The following is a 26,381-nucleotide window of genomic DNA, read 5'->3' on the forward strand; positions in this document are numbered from 1 at the left end:
GTGAATCCAGGGCCAGCCCTGCAGAGCAAAAGAGAAAGAAAGCGCAAATCCCCCCACGAAAATGAACTCTTTCTCTCCATCTCCCTCCCTCCCATACCCCCAAACAAGCTTTTGTGGGCGAGTGCTGTTTTGTTGTTGTTCTCCTCGTTCTCTCTCTCTCTCTATCTCTTCCCACATCAGCTTGCGGTTGCGTGCGGTTCGCGTCTTGAACCATTCATCAGTTCTCGGCTGTCGCTGGAAGTGGCGAGACGTGCTCGTTCGTACAAATCTCTCGGAATAAACGCTGGTCAAGTGTGTGACACAGCATAGTTGTGGGTGTGTGTGTGTGCTTTTTGCGCGTGAAAGTTCGCGGTATTCGCGGTTGATCTCTGCGCGGTTTGTGTCCTGTCTAGCAGCAAGACTAAGAAGAAGATTAGTGTTTGGTGTTGTTGTGGTCCAGTCTCAAGAACGGGGGGAAGCGACAAAATCCGGCAGGACCACAGACCGGACCGGGGACTCGTTCCGGATGCTGCTCCCGCTAGTGTTGGGCGTTGTGGTTGTGTCCCGGTGAACTTGACTTAAGGTGAAGAACCCGACCGCAATAAAACGGTTTTGTGGGTCATCGATGAGAAAAAAGACCATCGCTGGGAAATTGTCAACAAAAGAGTTGAATCAACTCTCGGCCTGAGTTTCGAGTGAATTACAAATCGTGGTAATAACAAGTTCTATTTATTTACTTAAAAGTTCGCTGCAGTAGACTTGGGTTGAGTCACGCACGTGATGATGACGGTGCGTCGGTCCGGTCGTGTTCTGGGTCTGGACTTGGGTGAAGTTTTTTATCAGTTCAGTCTGGCGAGAGGTTGAACAAATCGAATCAAAGTTACACATCTACGGGCCTCCCGTCCCATTTGCGTTTGAGTTTAAAGGGGTTGCGCAATTGTGTTAAGCGGTGTGATTAACTGTAAATTAAGGATGACTAATGTGGTGCTGATGGTGATAATATTATTTGTGTTGTTATTTCTACTATCGAATCATTTGTTATGGTCAAAAATTATTAAAGGGCAACATTTGTTCAAGGAATTATTACTTTTTAAACTTTGGTTTAATTTAATGAGTCAACTGTGTTATACAGTTGAACAATAAATTACTGCTAATTTGCTTAAATGTTAAAGTAATCATGAATTTTTCTTGTTGACGAGTTTCGAAGAAAACTTAGTTTCAATTAATAATAAAACAGTTGCAATCTGCAACTTACAGTTTTAAAGCGAACTGATGCGACTCAAAGTACTGTACACTGAGGTGACATTGACTTGAATTTAAATAATTTTCGAATACATGTACTTTGACTTGTAATATTTGACTCATGATTAATATTTTTAATCATGTATTGTGGTAAGCTTTACACATTTTTTAAAAGATTTATTTGAATAACATAACTTTTAACAACATTTATGCCAGCTGACTTGCATATTTAGCGTTAAGATTGTTATTTTTAATATGTTTTTTTTTTAACATTTTGTTTTCATGAGGCAAACTATTTTGCAAAGCTACACTGTAAAAACAGTTGAGTTAAAAGGTTTAAGTTATGAAATTGTACCAAATTAAAAGCGTAAAAATTTTAATTCATCAGAATCTAGTAATATTTTACCAAGTCGACGCTATCTTGTCACACATCGTTTTTTGACGTTTCGAGAAAATCGCGTTTTAATGTTTGACCATGAAAAAACAAAAACGAGAGCACGCTATGTAAAGAATAACGAACACGTTTTGTTTGGTTGACCATTCTGTGCATTGTCCCGAAGTTTGGTTGAATTTTGTTGCCGAAGTCCCGAGTTTAAATTACATATGTTTACGGTAGTCGGGCTTGTACGTGTGTCAAACGCGTTCTGACCCGAAATCCCGTTGGCCAGTTGTCGCACTTCATCAATTTTCTGGGTGTGTCAAGATAACACGACAAGATTGAAACTTTTTTCATATGGAAAGGGACCGGAGTTTTTCGGTTTTTATTAAATATCAGGATTGAAATCGAATTTTTGGGGATCTGTGAGGGTCAAAAGGTATTATGAGCTACACAAAATGGCGTTCTTAACTCAATTTAGCCCAAAATGCACATGCAAAAAGATAACACGACAGCGACGATTTTATTGTAGGAATTGATGAAATTTCAATCAGTTTCTGTTGAATTTATTTATTTTGGGAAAAATTACATAAAAATAGGATTAATATTTATCCTTCAAATTTTCAACAACGCTAGACATACACTCAAACCCCGATGGTTTGACACCAACTGTTGTCAAACGAACGGGGTCACTTTTTAGTTTGGCACCCCTTGTACACGGAGTTCACACACACTATTAAACGTTTGTTTTTGGGTGTCGAAAAAAAGTGTAATTTCACATCAGAGACTGGTGAAAAATTTTAAATTTCTGTTCAATTTCACTTTTATACACATCATGGTCGTTGCAAATATTTTTTAAAGTGTGTGTCAAAATCTGAAGCAATTTTTTTTTTCAAGACATCTTCAAAATTTTAAAAGAAATAGAAGTTTAATTAACTGAAACAATTTTAAATGCAACAATTCTCCTGTGTTGAAAATTATGTTTATCATTTTTGAGCTCGACTAAAATATTAAGGTTTTTAGTTGAAGTTTAGGTAAATTTACATGAAAAGTGTCAATTTCATCTATTAAATTTTAACATTACATATTTAACCTGTTTTTACTTATTTATTTTGAAAGACTGTTGATTCATTTTAGTTGATTACTGTTTTAATCATTAGTTTAGACTTTTGCAACGAAATTTGTTTGACTTTCAATAGACTGTAACATATATTCTCCTTAAAACGGCCGGAATTTTTTATAAATTCCACTCACGATTAATTAAACATTCAATCCTGTAAAAAAATAGTACAAAATTGTCAAAAACAGTTCCAGTTCAATTTCTTTGGCTGTTTTGCTGATATAATTTTTTTGAATTATTGCTCCTTTTTCAGACTGAAGTTGTGAGTTAGCGAGATTTTGGGAAAGTGTTTAAAGGGTCTATTTTGACAAAACATAAATGATTTCAAATTTTTCGCTTATTTTGATAATTTTATAAAAAAATAAAATGAAGGGTTGTGAATCCAAAAAAAAAAAATTAAGCATATATGATTATACAGTAGTTGTTCGGTAACTGGGCGTTGTTTAACTGGGCTGCTTTTTAAAAAGCAGACAAACGTCGAAAAACCAAAACAAACCAAAATGACCGAGGGTTTAATGGATGCAAAAATCATATTCAATAAATATAAAAACTTTTTTCAAACTTTTGTTTAATTTCAAGTTACAATTAAAGAAAAGTAAGCATTTTAAATAAATTTGAGTAACTTTTATTTTTAAATTTCATCTGAAAAATATTATGCATCGGTGCTCCCCTCGTTATTTTTCGTTCAGCCCAGTTAACGAGCAACATTCGGTGACTGGGCTACGTTCTCAGCCCAGTTACCGAACGACTACTGTATTCAAATTGATTTAAATTTGAAAAGCAATTTCAATTAGTTTTTGAAGTTTTCTTTGTTTTCGTTTTTAATATAATTTTCCTGATTTTAATCATTTGGCCCGTTCGCATAAATGTTTTTGAACTTTTGAATTAGTGATGTAGGTTAAAAATCGTGTTCCAGAGATTAGTATAAATTAGTGCGTCCATCCCGGGAATTCCCAGGACAAAATTCCCGGAATTTTTCCAAAACCGGGATCTTTTTATAGATTGTCCCAGGAATTCTCGAAATTGAAAATAAAAACAAATTGAATACTAAGTAAACGATAAGAATTTGTAAGCATTAAAATTTGTATTTGGCTTGTCGCCATCTGGAGCAAATCAGGACAAAAAGTAACGAATCCCCGATTTTCCCCAATTGGCGATAGCGACTTGAAGATAATTTGTAAAACATGTTTTGTTTAAAGTATGAGATTCTAAACTTATCAAAAAAATTAACATTGAATTTTATTCGTTTTCGTTTCCTGTGTTTTTAAAAACAGTTTCAAAGAAATTTTTAAACTTTTGTGGTCATGTCATATAAAAAATGATAAAAAAGAAATAATTTAAAACAAAACATAGTGAATCATCACATTTTTTTTAAATTAAGGTTAATTCAAAATCCAAAACACATCAAAGATCAAAAAATTACAATTTATTATATATTAAAAAAACTGCTTTTCGTGTCTAGATTGAAGTGTATTGAGCGATCTCTATGATTTTATACTTGAAAAACCATATTTTTAATAGAATTATGCTAATTCTATCACTTACTATCAGTTTTAGTTTGCCTTTTGCTGTTTTTTTCTAATTATCGATTAATGTTTTTTAACTTATTTATTTTTTTTATAATAAAGATTCTTAACTCGACCTTAGAAACATCCCACCTTTCAACTGAGCTACAAATTGATCCAGAAATAAACTATCAGCCTCAAACTTTCCAAGACAATTTTCCCTTTAGCAAAGCAATTAACACGAGAAGCCAATGTTTGCCAATAGTTAGCACACCACCGCCGCTTGTCCAAACCTTCTGGGTGGTCGTTCACAAGAGCAACTTTGTCCCTTATTGACAGCTTTGACACAGTCACCAGGGGTTTTTTGTTCCAACGTCAGAGGGGAAATCCAAACCGTGAAAAGTTTTTGTTAAAGGATTTTAGGGTGAACATTTATAATTTATATAAAAAAGTTAGTTTGAGTTTATTGAATAGAAAGTTTTCAAAGTCAAAGAAAACACAACCCAAAATTTCAACAACTGCCAAACTGCCCGGAGAGGCCTTTGCCCAGGGGGCCCCGTCGATCGGCCGTCGATTCTGGAGGCATGTCCGTCGTGCGATTCGTAATCGAAGCTGATTACTCATTCACGCGCAAAAGTTAAATACGACGACGACGACACGAGGTGCATTTCGTCACCAGTTTCTTCCCAGCGTCAACGGTCGACGCTAAACAGTCTACTGAATTTACCTTCGCCGCCTTTTTCGTAGAAATATTGGCGCGTGGACAAACCGGTCGACGCGTAAACAGTGCCGATTTGCGCCGGGAAACCGAAGGTGAACGGTTGGATTTTTATCGAGAGTGTTTAGTTTGTTCAGTTAATAAAGTGTGGAAAATTTCTGATAAAAATAAATATGATTTGATTGAGGGTTTGACTCTAAACTGCTTATTTAATTGTTGGTGTACAGGACGCCGCACTGTTTAATCATTTTCTGGCGTACATTTAATTTTGCAGCCTAAATCTAGTCATTGAACTGAAAAAAAAATTCCTTTTTAAATTTTCTGTTTTTGATTTGTGTGCACCTTCGTCAAAGACCAAGATTGTTTACTTTTTTTCTTTGGTCTGACAGTCTTGGTCTGACAGCTTTATCATGGATTTTGGTCTGGTCTAGGCGAGGGATAGGACACAGCACCATCCTGGAAAAAGTGTGTAATTTTACCTCTGAAAATGTGTAATTTTACATCCTTTCTGGTGTAATGTCACTTTTTCAGTCTGAATCGAGGTAAATAAGGTAATAAATAAGGTAATTTTCAACCATCCAAAATTACACCTTCCAAATTTACATATTTTTTACTGTCTAGTTGAAGGTTTTTGAAACCAACACAAACTTTTAAAAAAAATATGAACTCCACATTTAACGCAAGTGAAGTGTTAACTTCCAATTTTCAAAATATCATGTTTTCAAGCACTTCATTCGCATATTCGCTCGTAGAACAGAAACCAAAACGAAATCCTTAACCCAAAGTTGTTTCTCATGGCAAATTCTACGTACTTTTAGAAAATTGAATGATATTGAAGTGCTTCCCTAAAAATTTCTGAATTACAGCCAAACAACTGAAAAAAAAGAAACGTCACGTCACGGAAGAATGTGTCGATAACATTTAGGAAAAAATACACTTTTATAATATTTTTTAACAAATTTTTTTTTGATTTTTTTCAAGTTTTTTTCAAACGAAACATTTTTTTCAGTAAATTTGGAATTGATTTGAAAAATATTGCACTTTTAGTAACGAATGTTATCAGTGTAATAAACTACAGCATTGATCAAACTGAATTGTTGACAAAATTGGCATGAACTCTCTCAGAAAATACAATTTTTCGTAATTTATAATTCAACAGTGTTTAAAAATAGCCCTGAATTTTGAAGCATGTGATGTTCTATTTTTTCGCAACAAAAGATATAAAAAATCAGATTTTTCTTACAAATCAATTATTGATGAGTTTGATTTTATTCAGTTTACAAACCACTATCAATTATTCACCCACAGAACAAAACACCAATCCTCATCCCAATCTGTCATCCCACTAACCCACAAAACCCCCACACAACCACACCAACCAACCGGTGACCACCACACAACCCTAACCCTAACCTCACACGTGTGGTGGTGGTGGTGCCATCTTTGTTTTGTTTTGGGGTTTGGAGGTTAGGTTATGGGCAAAAAGGGTGGCAAAACGACGACGACGACCCTGAAAAGTCAGTCTCCGGTGGCCATAAAACTAAATTGGTCAACACACGGGGGGAGAGTTCCGGGCTTGCAACCACAACCACACAAACTAGCTCTCTCTCTAAACTAAACAAATATTATTATTATCGATTAGGTCGCAGCAAGCCGGTAGCAATTAATAAGTCATACCTTTCCTGTTTGTTAATTTTTGCAGCTCGCCTACTAGGACGCCCTCCCGGAAGAGTTGGAGACGCTCGGAATCACGCGTGCGACGTTTGACCAAACATAACCTCACACTCTCTGTCGGTGGAACCTACGCCAACGTTGGAGCACGGGTTAGCAAGTGACTCATAATCGATTGTGTCAACAGCCGTCAGTTTCTTCGGTGAAGAACTAGTTGGTATTCCGCGCGCGCGCCCAGATCTTCAGCCGATTGATCGCCAAAGTGACTAATCGAACCTAACCTCAAAGTGACCAAGTGATTCAGGGGAAAACGGGAATCGGTTTCGCGTAAGTTCCCACGTCAAAAAAAACGGCCTCCAAAATTGCGCCCAAAACGTCGTTCCGGATGCATTTGCCCAGCAGCGGTGGAACGGCGACGTCTGGGTCCGGCGGCGGTGAAGCCGAGTGGGACATTTACGGCAGCAAGGACGGAGGGGGTGGTGGTGGTGGTGGCGGAAGTGCGGGATCCGCCGGAGTAGTGGACGAAGATATGCTGGATGGGTCGACGGGAGGGGGAGGTGGCGGGACGGGAGGGACGGGACTGACCAGTGGAGGAGGAACCGGGAGCAATGTGACGGAGAACAGCTCGCCGAGTCCCGGCGGGTCCGGGGATCTGTGGTGGATCGAGCGGATGGTGATGGAGGCGCAGCAGGAGTACCCGGGCGAGTTGGGTGAGTTTGGTTTCGTTTTTTAAGTAGAAAGTGTCACGTTGAATTTTGCATTTTTTTTTTTATTAAAATAAGGTTTATAAACAGGGTTGCAGGAAAAATCTGAGTATGCCATATTCTTCAAGTGTTTTCATTTTCTGCCAATTTCGTACATCTTTTGAATTCAAATGAAAGAGTTTAATTAAAATTTGATAAATTTAACTGATTTTTATTGCAATGAAAATGCAATTAATAATTGTGAGGTCGAAAATTTATGATACCATCAGAATTTTACAAGCTTTTGATCTAATTCATATCCTCCCTCCCTTTGCCCATTTATAATTGAAAGATTTTCGTCTGCCAGATTTTCCCTGATTTTTTGTTCAGTGCAGATTTTAGTTATTTTAACCTGGCAACTCTGCTTATAATTCTTTTTTAACAAAAACCCCAGAACTTCAGGAAAAAAACATACTTTCATAAATTTATTGATACTTTGCAAATTTGTGACAATAGCACAGCTATAAAAGTGTTTAGCTTTTTTAAATTTATTTTTTTAATGGCCATGAAATTTTAAATTTACACGCTCAGATTGTTTTACCGAATTCGGTAGTTGAAAAATCGGTAAATTTAGGTCGGTAAAATTTGGTGATTTGGTTGGAGAGTTAACTTGTATCGTGTAAGGGCAGCGAATGACCAAGAAAGATGAAGCTGCCAGAAATAAATGAATTAACAAAAACAACATCGTGTAACTGAAGAATGTTTTGAAAAATAAAAATATTATTATGTGTGTGTGTGTGTTTAACTGTCTATTATAGTTCTAATGTGCAAAAAATTCAACATATATTTTACCGTGTCTAACATTGGTTTTATTTTTCTTTAGAAACAAATTAGCCTTAAAATCATGTTTTAAATGTAGGTATCTTCCTTTTAAATGTTCCTTGATCAGCTTTAAAAAAATATATTTTCATTTAAATTGCTCATTTTCACGGTTTGTTTTTACCTGACCTTAAAAACTGATCATTTCTGGCCAGCTTTATGTAAAAATTCAAAATATTTATTATTAGCGATCATATCAATATTAGAATTTATGACAAATTCTTTTTTTATTTGTCAAAGTTATGTTTATTTGGGTTCAGGAAGTTCTTCGTCAATTATGTCTTCTTGATTTGTGCAAAATCAATTTATAAAATAAAAAAATAGCAAAAAAAAATATATTAATTTAAAATTTGACGCATAGAGCAAATTTCTTATTTATTTTAAAATTAACCGTCAAATTGCCATGATTTCTTAATCGTAATCCTCTCCTTTTATTTTTATTTACAAAATTTGAAAAAAAAAATTATGAAGCACTATTTTAAAAGTAGCTTTCAAAACTGTCATTAAATTTTTATTATTCTAAAATTTGGGATAAATTATGTTTGTTCCTCAAATCCAAAAAAATCAAATAAATTAAATTTATCACTTTAGGACCAAAACAATTTTTTTATAAACAAAAAAATTTTATTGACGAAATCTTATAAAAAAACCGATTGTAAATTAGTCAGGAAACCGTTTATGACTTTTTTATTTATTTATTTATTTATTTAGAAAATTTAGAAATGTTAAATTAAAAATTAATCAAATTTTAATGTTGGAAAATTAGGTCGGAAAATATTTGTTTGTATTTTTTCTTAAATTCAATGATATTTATCATTTTTTTAATAGTTGCAAATCTGTGATAAAATATCAAGTACTTTGTGGTGCTTTTTGCATAAAAAAATTGCAAATTTGGCTAGAAAATTATAAATTAAAGATATATTGGAAGAGTTCAGACTCAAAAGCTTATAAAACTTTTATTTTTTATTTACTAAAAAAAGGTTTTTTATTCTACAAAAAAAATCATAGTAGGGGAAAGTGGGGCAAGTGTAACAAGCTTAGGAAATGCTCGTTATAACCCATCAAAAACGTTAAAAAATCTGTCGGATTTTTTTATAATCATCTTATTCCAGGTCTTGACTAAGACTTTGATAGAACAAGTTTCTAAAAAATCCTGTTTTTTAATGTAAAAAATTGATTTTAAAAATTTTGATTTTCCGTACGATCTACTCGACTAGTGGGGCAAGACGAACAACCCGTTGGGGCAAGAGGAACAATGCATGAAACAACATGTTAATTTGCTAACAATTTAACTGTTATCACTTAGATACATCAGATTAGAATGTATTTGAAACGTTTCTTTCATTTTTAGATTCAATTATAATATTTTACTAAAATTTTGATCGTTTATGCAAAAACTAATTATTTCTTAGATGAAAAAAAGGAAATTTTCATAATATCACTATATTTTGTATGGAAATTTTTTTTAACAATTATTTATCAGTTTTTAAGTACTTTTATGTATTAATCTTCCAAAAAAATATGTTGTTGCAGCAATTCGTATTTCTTTCCCATACTAAAAATCCATATGTTACACTTGCCCCACCTGAACAAGGTTTTTTAAAAGCTCTCAACAAAAATAACCAAAAGTTAAACCATACTTCATAATAGGTGCAAGTCATTGGTAGGGACACTACTGATCTAAGAAAAATAGCAATTTGATAAAATGAGCCTTAAAACGAACCCTAAGCCTTATTTTGTACTTTCCAAATATTATAAGAAAACAAAATTTTTGAAAAAAACTTCATTAAATCTCATGCCCCGTGGCGTTTACGTCGTTTTGGTGGTTATGTGATAGTAGAATCAGCTAATTGCATTGCTAGCAACAATTCTTCATACTGGAAATAATCAAAACTGTAAAAATTACGGCCGTACGAGCGATTGTTCCTCTTGCCCCATATGGTCGTCTTGCCCCACCTTCCCCTAATATTGCATCTAGGAATGAGTTTATCTTTTATGTAAAAAATATGTAATTTTCCATATGAGAATATGTGAATTTACTACTTTTCTGTTGTTTAAATTACATGATAAAAGAGCTTATGTAAAAACTTTAAATTTTACACCATCCAATATTACAAAAAAAACTGTTTCATAACTGTTTCTTACATGTAAATTACACAATTTTTTTGTCCAGTCTACGCTTCTATAAAATATAATAAAAATTGGCCTCTGAAAAAAAAATCTTAGTAATCTGCACAGTAAAAATATTGTGTAAACCTGACAGGTGTCAAATTGGAAGGTTAAATATTACCACTCTTATGATGTAAAATTACCTCAATTAAGACTGAAGAAGTAATATTACACTGGATTTCGGTTAAATTTACACACTTTTAGCAGTAAATATAAAAAAAAAGTTTAATATTGGAAGGTGGAAAAGTAAATTAGTAGCCAAAATAAATTTATCTTTAAAAATGTGTAAAAATGTGAACCTGATGGAAATCCACCAGTTTCTGATGTAATTTTACACATTTTTCGGACACAAAATTTGTCACCATTCCCTGATGAGTATTACCATATTTTTTCGTGTACTTATTCCCAGATCTGGGAATGTTACATCCATGTAATATACAGAAAAAAGTTTAATTTTGAAGGTTGAATTTTTGGTTGGTTGAATATTACCTCTTTTTCTGATTAATTTTACTTTAAAAAAATTGTAAAAATGTGAAACTGAAGAATATTTACCAATTCCTGATGTAATATTACACTTTTTTTTACACAAAATCTGTCACCATTTCCTGATGAATATTACCATCATATTTTTGTTCTGTGTATTACCATGTTCTGTTTTCACTGTTGGTGGTTAATAACAATTTACACATTTGAAGCCAGACTGAACCAGTTTTGTCGATCCCTATTTTTTTAATCTATCCTAAGCCTGATTCAGAATAGAAATTTAGGAAAAAAATAGTTCTCCACGATATAGGCAATTTCATGTAATTTTAGTTTTTTAATCAAAGAAGCTACTTTGTATCATTGGTTCGCTCATTCAAGTCTCCATACAATTTTGGCAGCTGTCCACACAAACATTGATTGAAGGTAGATGTTCAAAAATCTGTATTTTAAGAAGACATGTTCTGATCGATTTGTAATCCTCAGAAATGTTGCAGGTTTTAAATGGTTTTGGTTCAGGAAAAAATTATCATACCCTTAAACAAAACTATCATTTTTTATTTAACTTTAGAGTCGAATTTTTCAAATTTGAATTTTAAGATTTTCGATCAACAAGGGCATCTTTTGGGCCATAGAAAAGTATGGGCAGTAAAGCTGCCGCCGATTTTTTTTTATTTCGAAAAATCAAATTTTATGCTAAAAATTAAATTTTCAAGCGCGTTTTTTCTTAATTTTTTTATCAGTGCTGCCAGGATGCCAGATAATTCTAAAAGTGCCAGATTTTTGAATCCAATCAAATAAAATTCTGTTTTTTATTGAGACGAAACTAAATTCGTCTAGATAGCTTATTTTTTATGTGAAAAAATTGAGAATATGCAATTTTTATCACATTTTTGCTGATTACTTTGGGGAATGTTGCCTATCAGATTTTTCCAGTTTTTTTTCCAGATATTTTTTTTTCAATTCAGACCTGGTAACCCTGAAGACAATATTCAAAACATTATTCGCTGACGATCTCAGTTTTCATATCTTAGTGCAAAATTCGCAGACATTTCCAGATTTAGAAAATTCCAAAAAAATCCTCTTCAAACCAATTTCTTGTCAATTTTGTTTATCTAAACCTGCCTTACCGTGCGAATCGATACCTCAAAATTCTTGTCCCAAGAACCTTCAAGGTATCAGAACTATATCATGATCATAAAAAAATACTTAATCACAGCATAAAAAAACAAACCCAAGAAAAAACGCGCCGGACGCACCCGGATTGCTGTCGGAAACCCCACAAGCGCATCACGATGATGAACTTTCTTTCGAAACGAAACAAAAAATCGAGGGATATCGATGCTCCCGAAAAATCACCTTCACCTCTCCTGATTCCGAAGCATAACCCTTTCTACGGGGGGAGCGTGTGCGTTCCTCGTCCGGGAGGGTTTCAAATTTCATGTTCTTGTGAGTTTTTTCATATTTTTTTGTTGTTGTGTCAAAAGTGTCGAAACCAGCCAGCTTTTTTTCTTCTTAAGTTGAGTTTGTCAGTTTCGTTTTGCAATGTAAATGAACTTCGAGACTTGACTTGTTCTACTCTGTTGCATTTTGACGGCGACGTCGAGGACCTAAAGTGCATTAGTTACCACTGAATGACCAGCAAAAGAAGGGGTTGAGGCGCTTTAGGTAAATGGAAACTACACAAAAGTATAACTGACTTTGCTTGTCGGGCTCTGACTCTGGGACTTTGTCTGAAGTGGCCGCCACGACTAGTCTAAGAATGGGTAATTAGCTTAGGCAGAGTTTGCAGTTGAGTCTGTGTGATGTGGTGTGGACACTTTGTGGCCATTTACCGGCGGCAAAGCCGCCGAGTTAAGTCTTATGAACTAGTGACAAATTGACTGATTGTGACAGTTGGTGACAGAATGTGACAGGTTGTGATTGTACTTACCAGAGTTGAGATCAACAGCTACAGTTAAAACTTACCTTATTTTAAAAACAGCACTTTTTTCCTCTCTGTTTGTGGAGATTTGAAATTTGAAGTCCGTAATTGAGATGACAAAAATAACGATAGATTCAAATGAAACATAAATCCTCCAGCTTCCACCAGCATAACTCAAGAATTTCAATCATGAATGAATCCCACGCGCGTAGCTGACAGTTGGAGGAGATCTCGACCTGGCAACAGGCGGGAAACCTTACACATTCATCAAGCAGTACACCGTCTCGATTTTCCTCGACTCGACGCCATCAGCAACATCGAAATAAACCCGATTGAAACCCTAAGCTCTGCCTCAAGTCTTCTGGTTTATTTGCATAGTTGCGCGCGCGTAGATTTGCGCCATGCGCACTCATTTTCCTGCTTCGCTAGGCTTTCAGGTTTATGAAAACTGCGTGATAAGTTGCGAAACAACAACAGCAGAAAAATAAAGCTGAATGAAAACTGTTGCAGCGTTTGCTGGAAATTGAAAACCCGTTCGACAGATCTGCTGGGAGTAGATGTAGGGAGGACAGGGTGGGTTTGAAAGATGATTTTAATTTTAGAAATTAATTTAAATTAGTTTTTTTTTTGCTTTTTTGACTCTGGCTGAAACTTTTTGGGTACCATTTTGCATCATTAGTTTGTCCATATAATTTACCATACAAATTTGGTAGCTTTCCGTACCCGGGCAGACGGTAATAACGAAATTCATGCAATTTTAATAACAAATATTGTTAAAATAACAAAAAGTGTTATGGAATCTTCTTGAATAATCAATATTTGTATAAGGGTTTAATAACAGTTTATGTTATCATAACAAAATTTGTTATTGGTCTGATGTTGATTGAAAGCCAAAACAACTTTGGAATAACAAAACAACTTTGCAATAACCTCCAACTGTTATTGGGATGATCGGATTAGTTGTTAAAATAACAAAAAAATATAAAAATAATAAAGATTTGTTCGAAGAATAACTAAAAATGTTATTAGTCTGTTATCACAATAACAATTCAATAACAAAAAAAATCATAACAACAAAAAACAAATCTTGTTATAAATAACAAAAAATGTTATTGGCCTAGTATTTTCAAACATCAAAAAATGTTATTCCCAAGTTATTTCTGCTCGGGTACAAAATTGGCATGTGAAAATTTAAAAAAATATATGTGTCTTTTCAAGGATTTTGTTGTTGAATGATTTGGTGTCTTGGGCAAAGTTGTAAACATAAACCATGGAGTTAATTTTGTTGACGTTCTTTTTTTTTAAAGAATCACTATTTTTCAAAAAACTTTAACTTTGTCAAAGATGTTTGGCCTATTCTGAAATTTTCCAAAAAGGTGACATTTTATGTCTCTTAAAACATTGAAAAAACAGTTTTTTTTAATCAAGTTTTAGTTACAAAAAGAAATTTAAAAATCACCAAAAAATCGATCAAAAAATCTTTACAATGTACAGATTTTTGAATTTTCCGAATTTCAACGATTTTTCGAAAACATCAACATTTAGTTGAAAATTGCTTCATTTTAAGTTATGAAATCTAATTTCAAAACTCTTTGATAATGTGCACCTTTTCCAAAATAAATCCACATAAAAGTGATAAGTATGCAGTTATTTTTGCCTTTTCTGGAATTTTTTTTTTGCCTTTTCTGGAATTTTCTGAAAAGATGGCTTTTAATGTAGGAGATAAATAAAAATAATTTTTTTTTTTATTTGTCGGTAATTAAGTTTTAGTAACAACAAGCGGTTTTCAAAAATCAGCAAAAAAGCGTGTTATTTTTTGTTGTTTAGTTCTCATCCATCCTTACAACTTTGTCGATCAACAAAGTCCTTCAAAAGACACAATTCAGACTCGATTATCCGAAGTTTCGATTATTCGAAGGTGGACTTTGGATATTCGAATCATGAACAAAAAAATATTTTTTAGTATTTTTTTAATTTACTTATTTTAAATTTTTTTTTTCGATTTCTGCGACCCCATTTTAGTCGAATTTTAATGATTGATTGCCTGTAAAATTAAAAATACATTTTTATTTATATTATATTTCATCACCGACATTTTGGCCGCCGTCTTGAAATTAAAAAAAATCTAAATCACTTAAGAGTAGATTATAGGTCATACTAAAGGTTGCCAATCACAAATAAGACAGCGAAAAAAATATTTTTTTCGTGATTCGATTATCCGAAGTGAAATTTTGCCAAGGCCTAGGATTTTTGAACTCCCACATAGGCTCTTTTCTCAGAGAACTGATCAACTGCTTTAGTGCAATTTGCTACGTTTTTTCGATTCATATTTTATTTGCATTTTTCCGTTTTCTTTCAGAACATTTTTTTCAAAAACTTCAATTTTTTGTGAAGACAATTAAACGTAACAAAAAATGTTCAAATTCATCTTTAATCGTGTGCTTGCCAGAATTAACTGACCAATTTTTATGTTATCATCATTTGCGTCATTAAAAAAATCTAATTTTATTTTTCAGAATTTTAAAGCAAAACTAACACAATATTCCAGTTAGGCTACTACCATAAACTGGCTAAATATCAATAAATTTATTTTTCTGAAATGTTATGTTTCATTCCATTCTGTGGTTCCAAAATTTGAATTTTGCTAAAATTCTAAATTTTCATTATTTGATGAAGAATACAATATCAAACGTTACACAATGCATTTCAAATAGTTTACTAGCAATTTGTACAAGTTTTTTTCAAAGAAAATATTATTTTTTGGATTATTTACGGATTTTTTTATAAGATTGAGGACAAAAACATAAATTACAAATTTCTTTAACCTAACTATAAAATTGTTTTTTTTTAAGTTGTGTATTATTTTAAAATCCGTGTTTGTTTTGTAAATTTTGTTTAATTTAAACAAACTTTTCAGAGGAATAATGAATGGCTCTAATCTGCTGTTCTGAAAATATAATTCTTTAAAATTGTTCTTCTGTTTGCTATCAAGCAAACAATCTATTTTAGTAAAAAATATTTTATGTCAAAAATATTTTAAAATAAACAAATAAAAATAAACAATAAATTTAAACAAAACTTTTTCCATTTCTTGAACATCTATCAATAAGAGAAATTATTTCATCTCTATAACATTTCTTAAAAATGTAGAAATCTTGAGATTCGAAATTTCAGCTGTTCACGTGATTTATGGATGGTCCCTTTCCAAAATTAAACTCTTTCCAGTGTTCTTAGAATGTCAGAATATCATTCAATTATCTTTCTACTATTCCGAAGCAATGTTATTTACATCAGAATTTACAATGCCGATGGGAATATGTTTTAAAGGGTGCGTGACATTTTGCCAAAAGTCGTTTCGCCGAACGGTAAAAAATCATTGAAAATGAATTGTGAATTTTGAAAAAAGTAGCTTTCGTGAGCCTTTACATGCTTTTTAACATCAATTTTATTATTTTATTTATTTCGATGAGTTTTACACTCTTTTCAAAATAAACAGTAAAAAAAAGAATCACTTTTTCAAAACATGAATGAAGAAAAATCTTTGAGCATTGCATTTTTTAAACAAGAACAGTCCTTTGAAAAAAAATAATCCATTATCTTTTGCATTCTTTCAAACATAAAAAAAAAATAAAAAAAAAATTTTTCATTGTAATTTGTAAATTTCCCGGGAATTCCCAAAATTCAAGCGGAAATATACATTTTTTTAGTTTTTTGGAACCATTTTTTCGAAAATGCTCTGCAAAAAATAATAAATGAAGAAACACTATTTCATATCAAGATTTATTTCTGATTATATTAATTTATGAAGCAACTGGAAATATGCTTAATGGAAATAAACTATTACAACTCAGGTGAACTTTTTCAAGAATAAATGGAAGAAAAAGAATAGAGAATTGTTAAACCCCTTACCGCCAAAGCAAAATTGAGATTGTTTACGTTTTTTTACCATGATCAAATAAGGTGAAAATTGAATTGATATCATTTAATATTTCAAAACGGTTTTTGCAAGAAGAATTACTTCAATTCTTTCAATACCTTGTATTCAATAAATTACAACTTGAAGTAAAAGAATTATGAAGCACTGGTGTAACAATGAGTGTTGGAAGGTTAAACATTAAAAAATGGAAGAGTGATAATGGAATGATGTTAATTTATTGTTAAATTTAATTCATGTTTTTGTGCTATGAAAAAAAGTTCAACCGAAGTCGATTGAAAATCTGAAAAGAATGCAAACATATTTTAAAAACTCGCTCCAAATATTTGAAAACACTGAGTTGTTTAAAGTAAAATAAACACATTAAGTTAGATTTTTAAGAAAAAACTTAAAAGCTTAACAAATTTGTTCAAGAACTGAAACCAGTATGACTTGCTTTAGAAAATTTATTTGTTATGAAAAACTTAATTTCTGCATTTTTCATTTCAAACTTAATGTGTGTCAAACCATACTCTGTCACAAAAAGGCATGTTTTAAAGAAATTGTATTATTGTTGAGTATGGATTCATTTTACTTACTGTCCAAACACTTCAATAACAAAAAAATATTTCTTAACAAAAATTACTAAAGTTCATTTTTTAATATGTTGTACGATTTGAGCTTATAAAATTAGAAAAAATGCAATTTCTTGTAGTTCAGTTGCAAAGTAACCGCCGACAATACAAGTCGTATTCTCAACACCAGTCCGCAGTTTGGGTACGCGTCGTCGCTTTTTCAAAATGTGCACCGTAGACAAAAACAGTGTGGTTCTGGATTTTTGTCAACTCCAAAACCAACCAAGCCCAAAGCTTGTAAAAAAACTTCTCGCAGACCTTCAAATAAACCAAGAAAACTTGCGAGCATTGCAATTATGCAATAGAAGAAGAATAGCCGTGCTGCAGTTCGCCGACTCAGCAATGGCCTCGTCCATCATCGACAAACCTCTGGTATATCAGGGTTGCAAAATCCCGATTTACCTGGACAACAACGCTACGGAAGTTCGTGTGCTTGACCTACCTCTAGGCATAAGCAATGATGACGTAGTCAAAGTGATGAGTAAATACGGCGAAATTTTGACCATCACCAACGATCGCTGGATTAACTTCTTCCCAGGAATCCCAAATGGAGTTCGGACCCTGCGGATGTTGCTGAAACAGCCAACGAAATCAATCACTGTAAACAATGCTGCTGCAACAGTGACGATTATAGGCAAAAAATCGCTTTGCAAACTCAAAGCAAAGAACAAAAAATGTGCGGATTTAAGTAAAAAGGTGAACCAAAAAAGCACTACACAACCGATTGAACCGGAGCCAAGCAGCAGCAGCAGCAGCAGAAAAAGCAACAACAGTAAACCAGATGCAATGCAAACAAGTGAAATTGCCGAAAAATCTAACGATGGATTCGAGACCGTGCTTTCTAAGCACACTCGCAAATCCCGGAAGCGCTTACAAGCATATTTGGACGCGGATTACAACTTAAGAACAAAACGAAGAGAGATGGCTGAAGAAGAATCAACAGATGAAGAAGACGAAGATGCCATACAAGCAAAATATTATTACAATAAGTGTCCTCGAAGGAAGAGGACGAAGAAAAAAGTGAAGAACTTGATAATTTAAGATCCAAATTTGCCCGTAAATATTTGAAACTAAGACAGAAATCGTTAGAAAAAAGGCATGGTATCAATTATTGAAATATAGCCAGACAAGTGATCTAAAACTTTGTAAACTTTCCTCTTCTACTATCCACCTTGAAGAGATGAATGCACAATGGTGTAAAATCTCTATAATAAATAAAAAAAAAAATTTCTTGTAGTTGCATGAATTTTTACATGCTGTCAAGCTAAGAGTTGATCGTCACTTATTTTAAAAGTTAAAGTCGTTGACCTATACAGTTTTGATGCAAAATATTAATCAGAACAATTTTTAATAAATTTAAAATTTCCCGGGAATTCCCGGGATTTCCCAGAAATTGGTTGAAAATTTCCCGTTTCCCGAGAATTTTGTAACTCCAGGAAATTGGACGCTCTAGAATAAATTCATCAAAACATGGCAAATTTCAAGAAAAAAAAATTGGTGTCTTCGGCATAATTGCAAGTGTTATTGAGGACTATTAAAAAAAGAGTGTTTTATTTCCAGAAACGAAAATTGTAGAAAATTTTGTCAGATTTTCGAAAATATTGTTTTGAAATTTAAAAATTTATATTGAATTACTCAGATAAAAAAACCTCATGTTTGAATTAGGACAGTTAATGTATTTTTCATTTTAATTTAAAATGTTCAACTCCACCGTCCCCAGCAGTAGTCCCATTCCGCCGGTTGATTTGTGTTTGCCAAAGCGAAAAGATGTAATGAGATGAAACTAATTACTCCTTACGGGATATCGCGTTACTCGCGCAGCTCCAGCAAAGCTTCTCAACCCAGACTTGTCATCGATGTAATTTAACTTCACTTTGCTGATATTATTTGTTTCAATTTTTTATTTCAGTCCGCACCGGTAGCCCGTACTTCCTCTGCTCGGCCCTGCCCAACCACTGGCGCTCGAACAAGACGCTGCCGGCGGCCTTCAAGGTGGTGTGCCTGGGTGACGTTTGCGACGGCACGATGGTCACCATCAAGGCCGGCAACGACGAGAACTTTTGCTCCGAGCTGCGGAACTGCACGGCCGTGATGCGCAACCAGGTGGCCAAGTTTAACGATCTGCGGTTCGTCGGCCGGAGTGGACGAGGTAGGTTTTTGGAACTAGTTGCGTAGAAATCGATAGAAATTGGGATCTTGCGAGAGACCATCTCGAGTCCCGAACTCGGTCACTCGGCACGAGCCAAAACTGTCCAACTGTGGCCAGAACGGGTGATGATCGCGTGGACGGTAATTACTGAAAACGCCCAAATACCTTCTGATTGACCGCAGGACGTCAAAACCGCCGCCGACTGCTACTACTGTTCCGCCGCGGCGAGAGACCTCAAGTCGTCGTCGATTCCGGACTGCGGTTGCACGCAATCACTATTATCAAGAGACACACCTCCGTCGCCGTCTGTTGTTGCTACCTCTCATGTGTATTTCTTAAAGTTCTCTTGAAGGTCTCGTTGACTGTGTTGTTGGAGGGCTCGTGCCAGGGCAATTTGCGCGCAAAAACAATGCACCCGAAACGAAATAATCATACACCTTTGGAAAGAGAGAGGAGAGTCCTTTTTGAAATTGATGTTGCTGCAGCCCGTTGGCAATTATTAGCTCGTTTTGTTGAATGTAATAATGTTTCTTCGGAGCTACTGCGCGCGCAACAAACACGTTTGCCAAGTGACGCACTTTTTGGAGGAAATGTTTGTGCCTGGCTGGTGAAAAGTTATCAGCTGGGGCGAGTTCAGTAGTCGTTTGTTGAATGGTGCGCTTACATTTTCTGTAAATAATTATTGATATGAATATTTTAATATTTTTAGTCGCTTTGATCAATTTGGTCAGTTTTATCATTTCCGCATCCGATTGTTTGCCTAGAAAATAAATTTTCACTCTTATAAAATACTAACCAGAATAATCAGAGGGAACGGTTTTATCTGGTTGGTTGAGAGAAATGGGTTTTGCAACAGTCTGTTTATTTTTTTTTTGTCTAGTGCAATGTCTGTTAAAGTAGATCTTTGGTAAACAAAACATTCAAAATACCAATATTTCAGTTGCACTCAGTATGAGACATGAGAATTGAGACAATGTAATCTAAACACGCAAATCATCTGACAATTTTGTCAATTTTGACAATTTTGACAATTTTGACAATTTTGACAATTTTGACAATTTTGACAATTTTGACAAATTTGTCAATTTTGACAATTTTGACAATTTTGACAATATTGACAATTTTGACAATTTTGACAATTTTGACAATTTTGACAATTTTGACAATTTTGACAATTTTGACAATTTTGACAATTTTGACAATTTTCACAATTTTGACAATTTTGACAATTTTGACATTTTTGACAATTTTGACAATTTTGACAATTTTGTCAATTTTGACAATTTTGTCAATTTTGACAATTTTGACATTTTTTTTTTAAATAAAAGAGAAATGTCACAACAGCACCATCCGATCGCTTGCCTTGAGAATAAAATCTTACCACTACCAAATATCGGATACAAGACATTTCGCGTAAAGTCGTTTCACCGAATTTTCAAACTCAATTTATACGATGATTTTATTCATTTTTTTTTTGATGATGAGAAATAAAATTCAACGAGTCATTCTTTCCTAATTTTAGCAAATCAATTGTTCCAACACAATTTCTATGAGTTTTTGTATTCTTTTAACATGCCCAGTTCTTTTAAAATGAATTTGTTTTTCAAAACTTATTTCTGTAGTTTTTGTATTCTTTATTTAAAAAATAAATCTTTTAAACCAGGAAGGTTTTTCAATATATAGTTTCTATAAAATTTGCTTTCTTTAAAGCCATAATCTGTGAATAATTTGAGAAGAAATTTTTAATTTATATTTTGATATTTTTACATTTTTTACCTTATCAGTTTTTTTTAATAGCAGCTTAAAAACATTCATGTGATGTCTATATTTTTTCCTGGTTTTTGCATTCTATAAAACTCGAGGAGTGCTTGAATAACATTTAGCAAGATTATTTATCTGAAAACTACGAAACTACGATATTTAGGCTGCAGCAAATTTTTCGCCCTTCCTTCAAAATCAGTCCTAAAAATCAGAGGGCAAAAACAATTTTCTTTTTTAAAATTTCAATGAAATTTTTTCCTACGTTTAAATTAGTATTTTGGGGAACTATACCCTTTTTCATCCTATTTCTATTATCGGCCTATCAGCACTTTGGTCATGAATTACAGCTTTCATAAAGTGTTTTTGACTGTTCCAAAGTAATAAATTGCTCAAATAAAAGTGAGCAAGCAACTCTCCATTATTGATACATCTGAAAATGTTGATTGGAAAGCGGAAAACGACAAAAGTGATTAGAATTGGTCAAACGGCTAAGAGTAATTAAAATGGGTATATTTCCCCTAGCATGTCTGGGATCGATCATAAATATTTTGATTTTTTTTGGTAAAATTCCGTTGAACAGAACTGCAACAAAAAAATTTTGGCGAAAAAAGAATTCTTCCAAAGCACAGATATTTTGAAAACTAATGATTACAAAACAACTGGGCAGGTGAAAAGTGCATGTTAAAAAACTTTTTTCATTTAAATATAAACACCACCAACACCATTTTGTAATTTTTTTTAAAATTTTGTAAATTTTGTAAATTTTGTAAATTTTGTAAATTTTGTAAATTTTGTAAATTTTGTAAATTTTGTAAATTTTGTAAATTTTGTAAATTTTGTAAATTTTGTAAATTTTGTAAATTTTGTAAATTTTGTAAATTTTGTAAATTTTGTAAATTTTGTAAATTTTGTAAATTTTGTAAATTTTGTAAATTTTGTAAATTTTGTAAATTTTGTAAATTTTGTAAATTTTGTAAATTTTGTAAATTTTGTAAATTTTGTAAATTTTGTAAATTTTGTAAATTTTGTAAATTTTGTAAATTTTGTAAATTTTGTATATTTTGTAAATTTTGTAAATTTTGTAAATTTTATAAATTTTATAAATTTTATAAATTTTATAAATTTTGTAAATTTTGTGTATTTTGTAAATTTTGTAAATTTTGTAAATTTTGTAAATTTTGTAAATTTTTTAAATTTTGTAAATTTTGTAAATTTTGTAAATTTTGTAAATTTTGTAAATTTTGTAAATTTTGTAAATTTTGTAAATTTTGTAAATTTTGTAATTTTAATCTATTTTAAGGGGGGAGTAGGGGGTGACATAAGTTTGAAAAATATTTGCAACGGCCTAAAACAATTGAAAAAAAAACTTTTTTCCGTTTGTCAAAGACACCAGATCAGAAAATCCCTTATCGAAATATGAATGTCCACCATGCAAACAGATTTTTGTGTCTGGTTAATTGTTCACGTGGTTTATGGATGACTCCTGAAGATCATGGAAGATAGCTTTGATGTATTTTACCACACAATGGATTTTTTTGGCAGTGCGTGGCCGAATGGTTACGCTATCCGCTTTGTAAGCGGATGATTCTGGGTTCGATTCCCATCTGCTCCAACCTTCCATCGGATGAGGAAGTAAAATATCGGTCCCGGCCTTGGTTGTTAGGCCGTTAAGTCATTCCAGGTGTAGGAGTCGTCTCCATGCCATAAGTACAAACAACACACCAAACCAAGCCTACTCCGGTGGAATCGTTGGCGGCGGTTGGACTCGCAATCCAAAGGTCGTCAGTTCAAACACTGGGGTGGAAGGTTCCTTGGAGTAGAAAGAGGTTTGGGTGCTCTCCCCATTCAAGCCTTCGGACTCCTAGGTTCGAGCAGAAACTTGCAATAGAGACCACAAAAGACCCGGGGGTCGTTAATGTGGATGGTTTGATTTTTTTGGATTTTTTTTTTAATTTAAATAATGTTTTTCTTTTTTATCATCTAAAAGTTACTAAAAAATTGTTTTTTTTCTAATTTCTGCTCTATGCTAAAACAAAAATTCAGACTTAAGCAAACCATTCCAATTTTGGTTACTTTGGAAAAAAAGCTTTGGGAAACGTAAAGTTAATTTAAACCGTTGATTTATTTTCATAAAGTAAATTTAAAAGTCGTTTGAAAAGCAGTACAGGTGATGCAGGTTATGTTACAGACATGACATATATGACAAAGTAATTAAAAAGTTGCTTCAGAAAAGATTTTCATATTTTTCTATATTTTATTTTTTTATGAAGGTCCCAAGAATGCTGCAAAATAACATTTTAAATAAACAGGGCACACAAAGCTCGATAAAAAAGGTTAAATCACTTGGCTTAGGGCGAAAAGACAAAGTTGTAATTTGCTTAAAAAAATGTTTATGATACTCTTCAAATTTGCTTATTAAAATCGTGACCAGGTCGAAAATAGCGTTAAATTTTAAAACGTAACTCTTTTAAATTTTGTATTGCCATATTTGCTGGATTTTTATTTTATGATTTTATATGTGCATAAAGCAAGTGTGATTTTTTTTATTAATCACTATAAGAGAATCACATCGCCAATGACTAAAGGCGCCTTTCATGATTTTGCAGTTACCTTTAGTAACTGCGTTATCCACAACTTATTTGGTCATTTTGTGGCATTGCGTAAATTCCTAACTAAATTGCTTTGTTTTAAAATCTTGGTTTTTGCAATTGGTTTGTTTTATAACTTTATATTAAACTTATTGATCTTAAATTTCCATGCATACTCTAAAATTAACTTTAAAACCGGGACCCCAATTAAACTCCAAAATCGATTCGACCTCCTGATGCAGCAGATCCATTTCCATCCCCCTCCTCGAAAACCCCGGTCTAATTTCAACCATTTGAGTGACACCGAAATTGCATCGCCAGACAGGTACGAGAGCGAGTAATGATTACCTTGTCCGACGGCCAACCGGCGGGATGTCACCAACAGTAGCAGCCCGGCGGAGATCACCCAGCTGCCGGTGGACATATTTCGCGGGTACTGGTAGGGGTCATTCCGTGTGGTTGGCCATCCTCGGAGGAATGATTGTCAGATGAATGTTGGATGAATGGTTGGAAAAAAGTGGGATTAACCCTTGACCATTGACTTTACGGTGAAAAATTGTCAATTTGAGCGATTTCTTAACAAAAAAACAGTAACAAAAATAACGCGAGGATTCCACCGAGATTCAAACCGGAGCTCTTTGAATGCCTCGCTTGCGCGCTACCTTTGCGCCACGCTGGGCTAGAATGTAGCAGAGAGACAAAACGCAGCCATGTTCTTCACGCTTTCGCTCTCTTTCTTCTTACTCTTTCCGATTCTCAGTGAAGCTGTATTGGTGACAATACAGCTGTCACACAGTGTTTTGTTTGGGTTGTACCATTTGACATCTGCAGTTTTTTCTTGTTTGAAAACAATTTTTAGTTTTCGTCACTTGAGGGTTAACTCGAAACGGTGGCAATTTTTTCGCAATCTACCAGAAAACATCATAAACTCCAACAGTTTTTTCACTTCTTTTTTTGTGAAACTCAAAAAAAAAACCTTTGATTAACTCCATCTTCCCCACATCGAAGCCCGAAACTCTTCCTGAGGACTGACCGTTCACGGTAAATTTAAAGCCCGTTTAATGGCCCCTTGTCGTCCCCGGAACTGCACCCACAACAAGATTATGGTTTTCATAGCTTGCAATACATTGTGTCTGTGTCGAGTCGTGTGCCCTCGAGGGGGAAATTTCTGAAGGGACTATGCTGCGGTTCCGGGAGGGTTGACGGAAAAGGGTTGTGGATAATGAAGTCCGAACGGTAGATATTGATGTAATCACTTTATTAACAAACTCAAACTAGAGCTGAGCAGCGATTACTGTCCTGCGAGCGATTTGATGACCAATTTAAGCGTTTGTTTTGTGTATTGGGACGGAATGAAGTGGTGGTGGGGGCGCGGGAATTTCGGTGTCAATTTCGTTGAAATGATAATGAGTAATCTGTTGCTGACGGTTGGTGGAATGACTTTTGCTTGGAATGGACGTGGCGTGGGTGTAAATTTCGATCGGACAGTTGATGGGTTCGTGGCAGATGACAGAATCAAGCTGTTAATCATATCGAAATTTAATGTATTTTGTTTATTATCAAATCCTCTTCCAGATTTTACAACGGGCTTTAAAATCTCAAACTTCAAATTCAAAATTACCAAAAATCTAAAAAAAATACCAATTACAAAAATACAAAATGACCAAAATGACCAAAATTAACAAAATTACCAAAATTACTAAAATAAACAAAATGACCAAAATTACCACAATTACTAAAATTACCAAAATGACCTGAAGGACCTAATTGACCAAAATGACCAAAATGACCAAAATGTCCAAAATGTCCAAAATGAACAAAATGATCAAAATGAACAAAATGACCTGAAGGACCTAAATGACCAAAATGACCAAAATGACTAAAATGACCAAAATGGCCAAAATGTCCAAAATGATCAAAATGATCAAAATGAACAAAATCCAAAATGACCAAAATGACCAAAGTGACCAAAATGACCAAAATTACCAAAATTACAAAAATTACCAAAATTACAAAAATTACAAAAATTACAATTACGAAAATTACAAAAATTACAAAAATTAAAAAAATACAAAAATTACAAAAATTACAAAAATTACAAAAATTACAAAAATTACAAAAATTACAAAAAAAAACAAAAATTACAAAAATTACAAAAATTACAAAAATTACAAAAAATACAAAAATTACAAAAATTACAAAAATTACAAAAATTACAAAAATTACAAGAATTACAAAAATTACAAAAATTACAAAAATTACAAAAATTACAAAAATTACAAAAATTACAAAAATTACAAAAATTACAAAAATTACAAAAATTACAAAAATGACAAAAATTACAAAAATTACAAAAATTACAAAAATGACAAAAATGACAAAAATTACAAAAATTACAAAAATGACGAAAATGACAAAAATGATAAAAATGAAAAAAAAAATACAAAAATGATAAAAATGTTTCCAAAATCTTTTTTGGTGATTTCGGTCATGTCTATGACATGCTCCTATTTTTATCTTATTTTGACCTCATACAACTTCATTGCAAGATTCATCTACAGTAGATTTGTCCCAAAACCGTTCAAAACA

The 26,381-nt window shown here is 33.1% G+C and overlaps 1 protein-coding gene across 1 annotated transcript in view; it reads left to right on the top strand.

Moving 5' to 3' along the window:
* The first annotated feature begins 240 nt into the window (after window positions 1-240).
* The window catches only part of LOC120413308 (protein lozenge-like), an 84,756-nt gene continuing 58,615 nt past the window's right edge, over window positions 241-26,381 (top strand). The window contains exons 1-3 of the mRNA XM_039574070.2: window positions 241-691; window positions 6,643-7,321; window positions 19,204-19,443. Of these exons, the coding sequence (XP_039430004.1) occupies window positions 6,997-7,321; window positions 19,204-19,443 (565 nt within the window). The 5' untranslated portion in view covers window positions 241-691; window positions 6,643-6,996. The remainder of the gene's footprint in view (window positions 692-6,642; window positions 7,322-19,203; window positions 19,444-26,381) is intronic.

The sequence above is a fragment of the Culex pipiens genome, chromosome 1 (genome assembly GCF_016801865.2).
Source record: "Culex pipiens pallens isolate TS chromosome 1, TS_CPP_V2, whole genome shotgun sequence".
Classification (NCBI taxonomy): domain Eukaryota; kingdom Metazoa; phylum Arthropoda; class Insecta; order Diptera; family Culicidae; genus Culex; species Culex pipiens.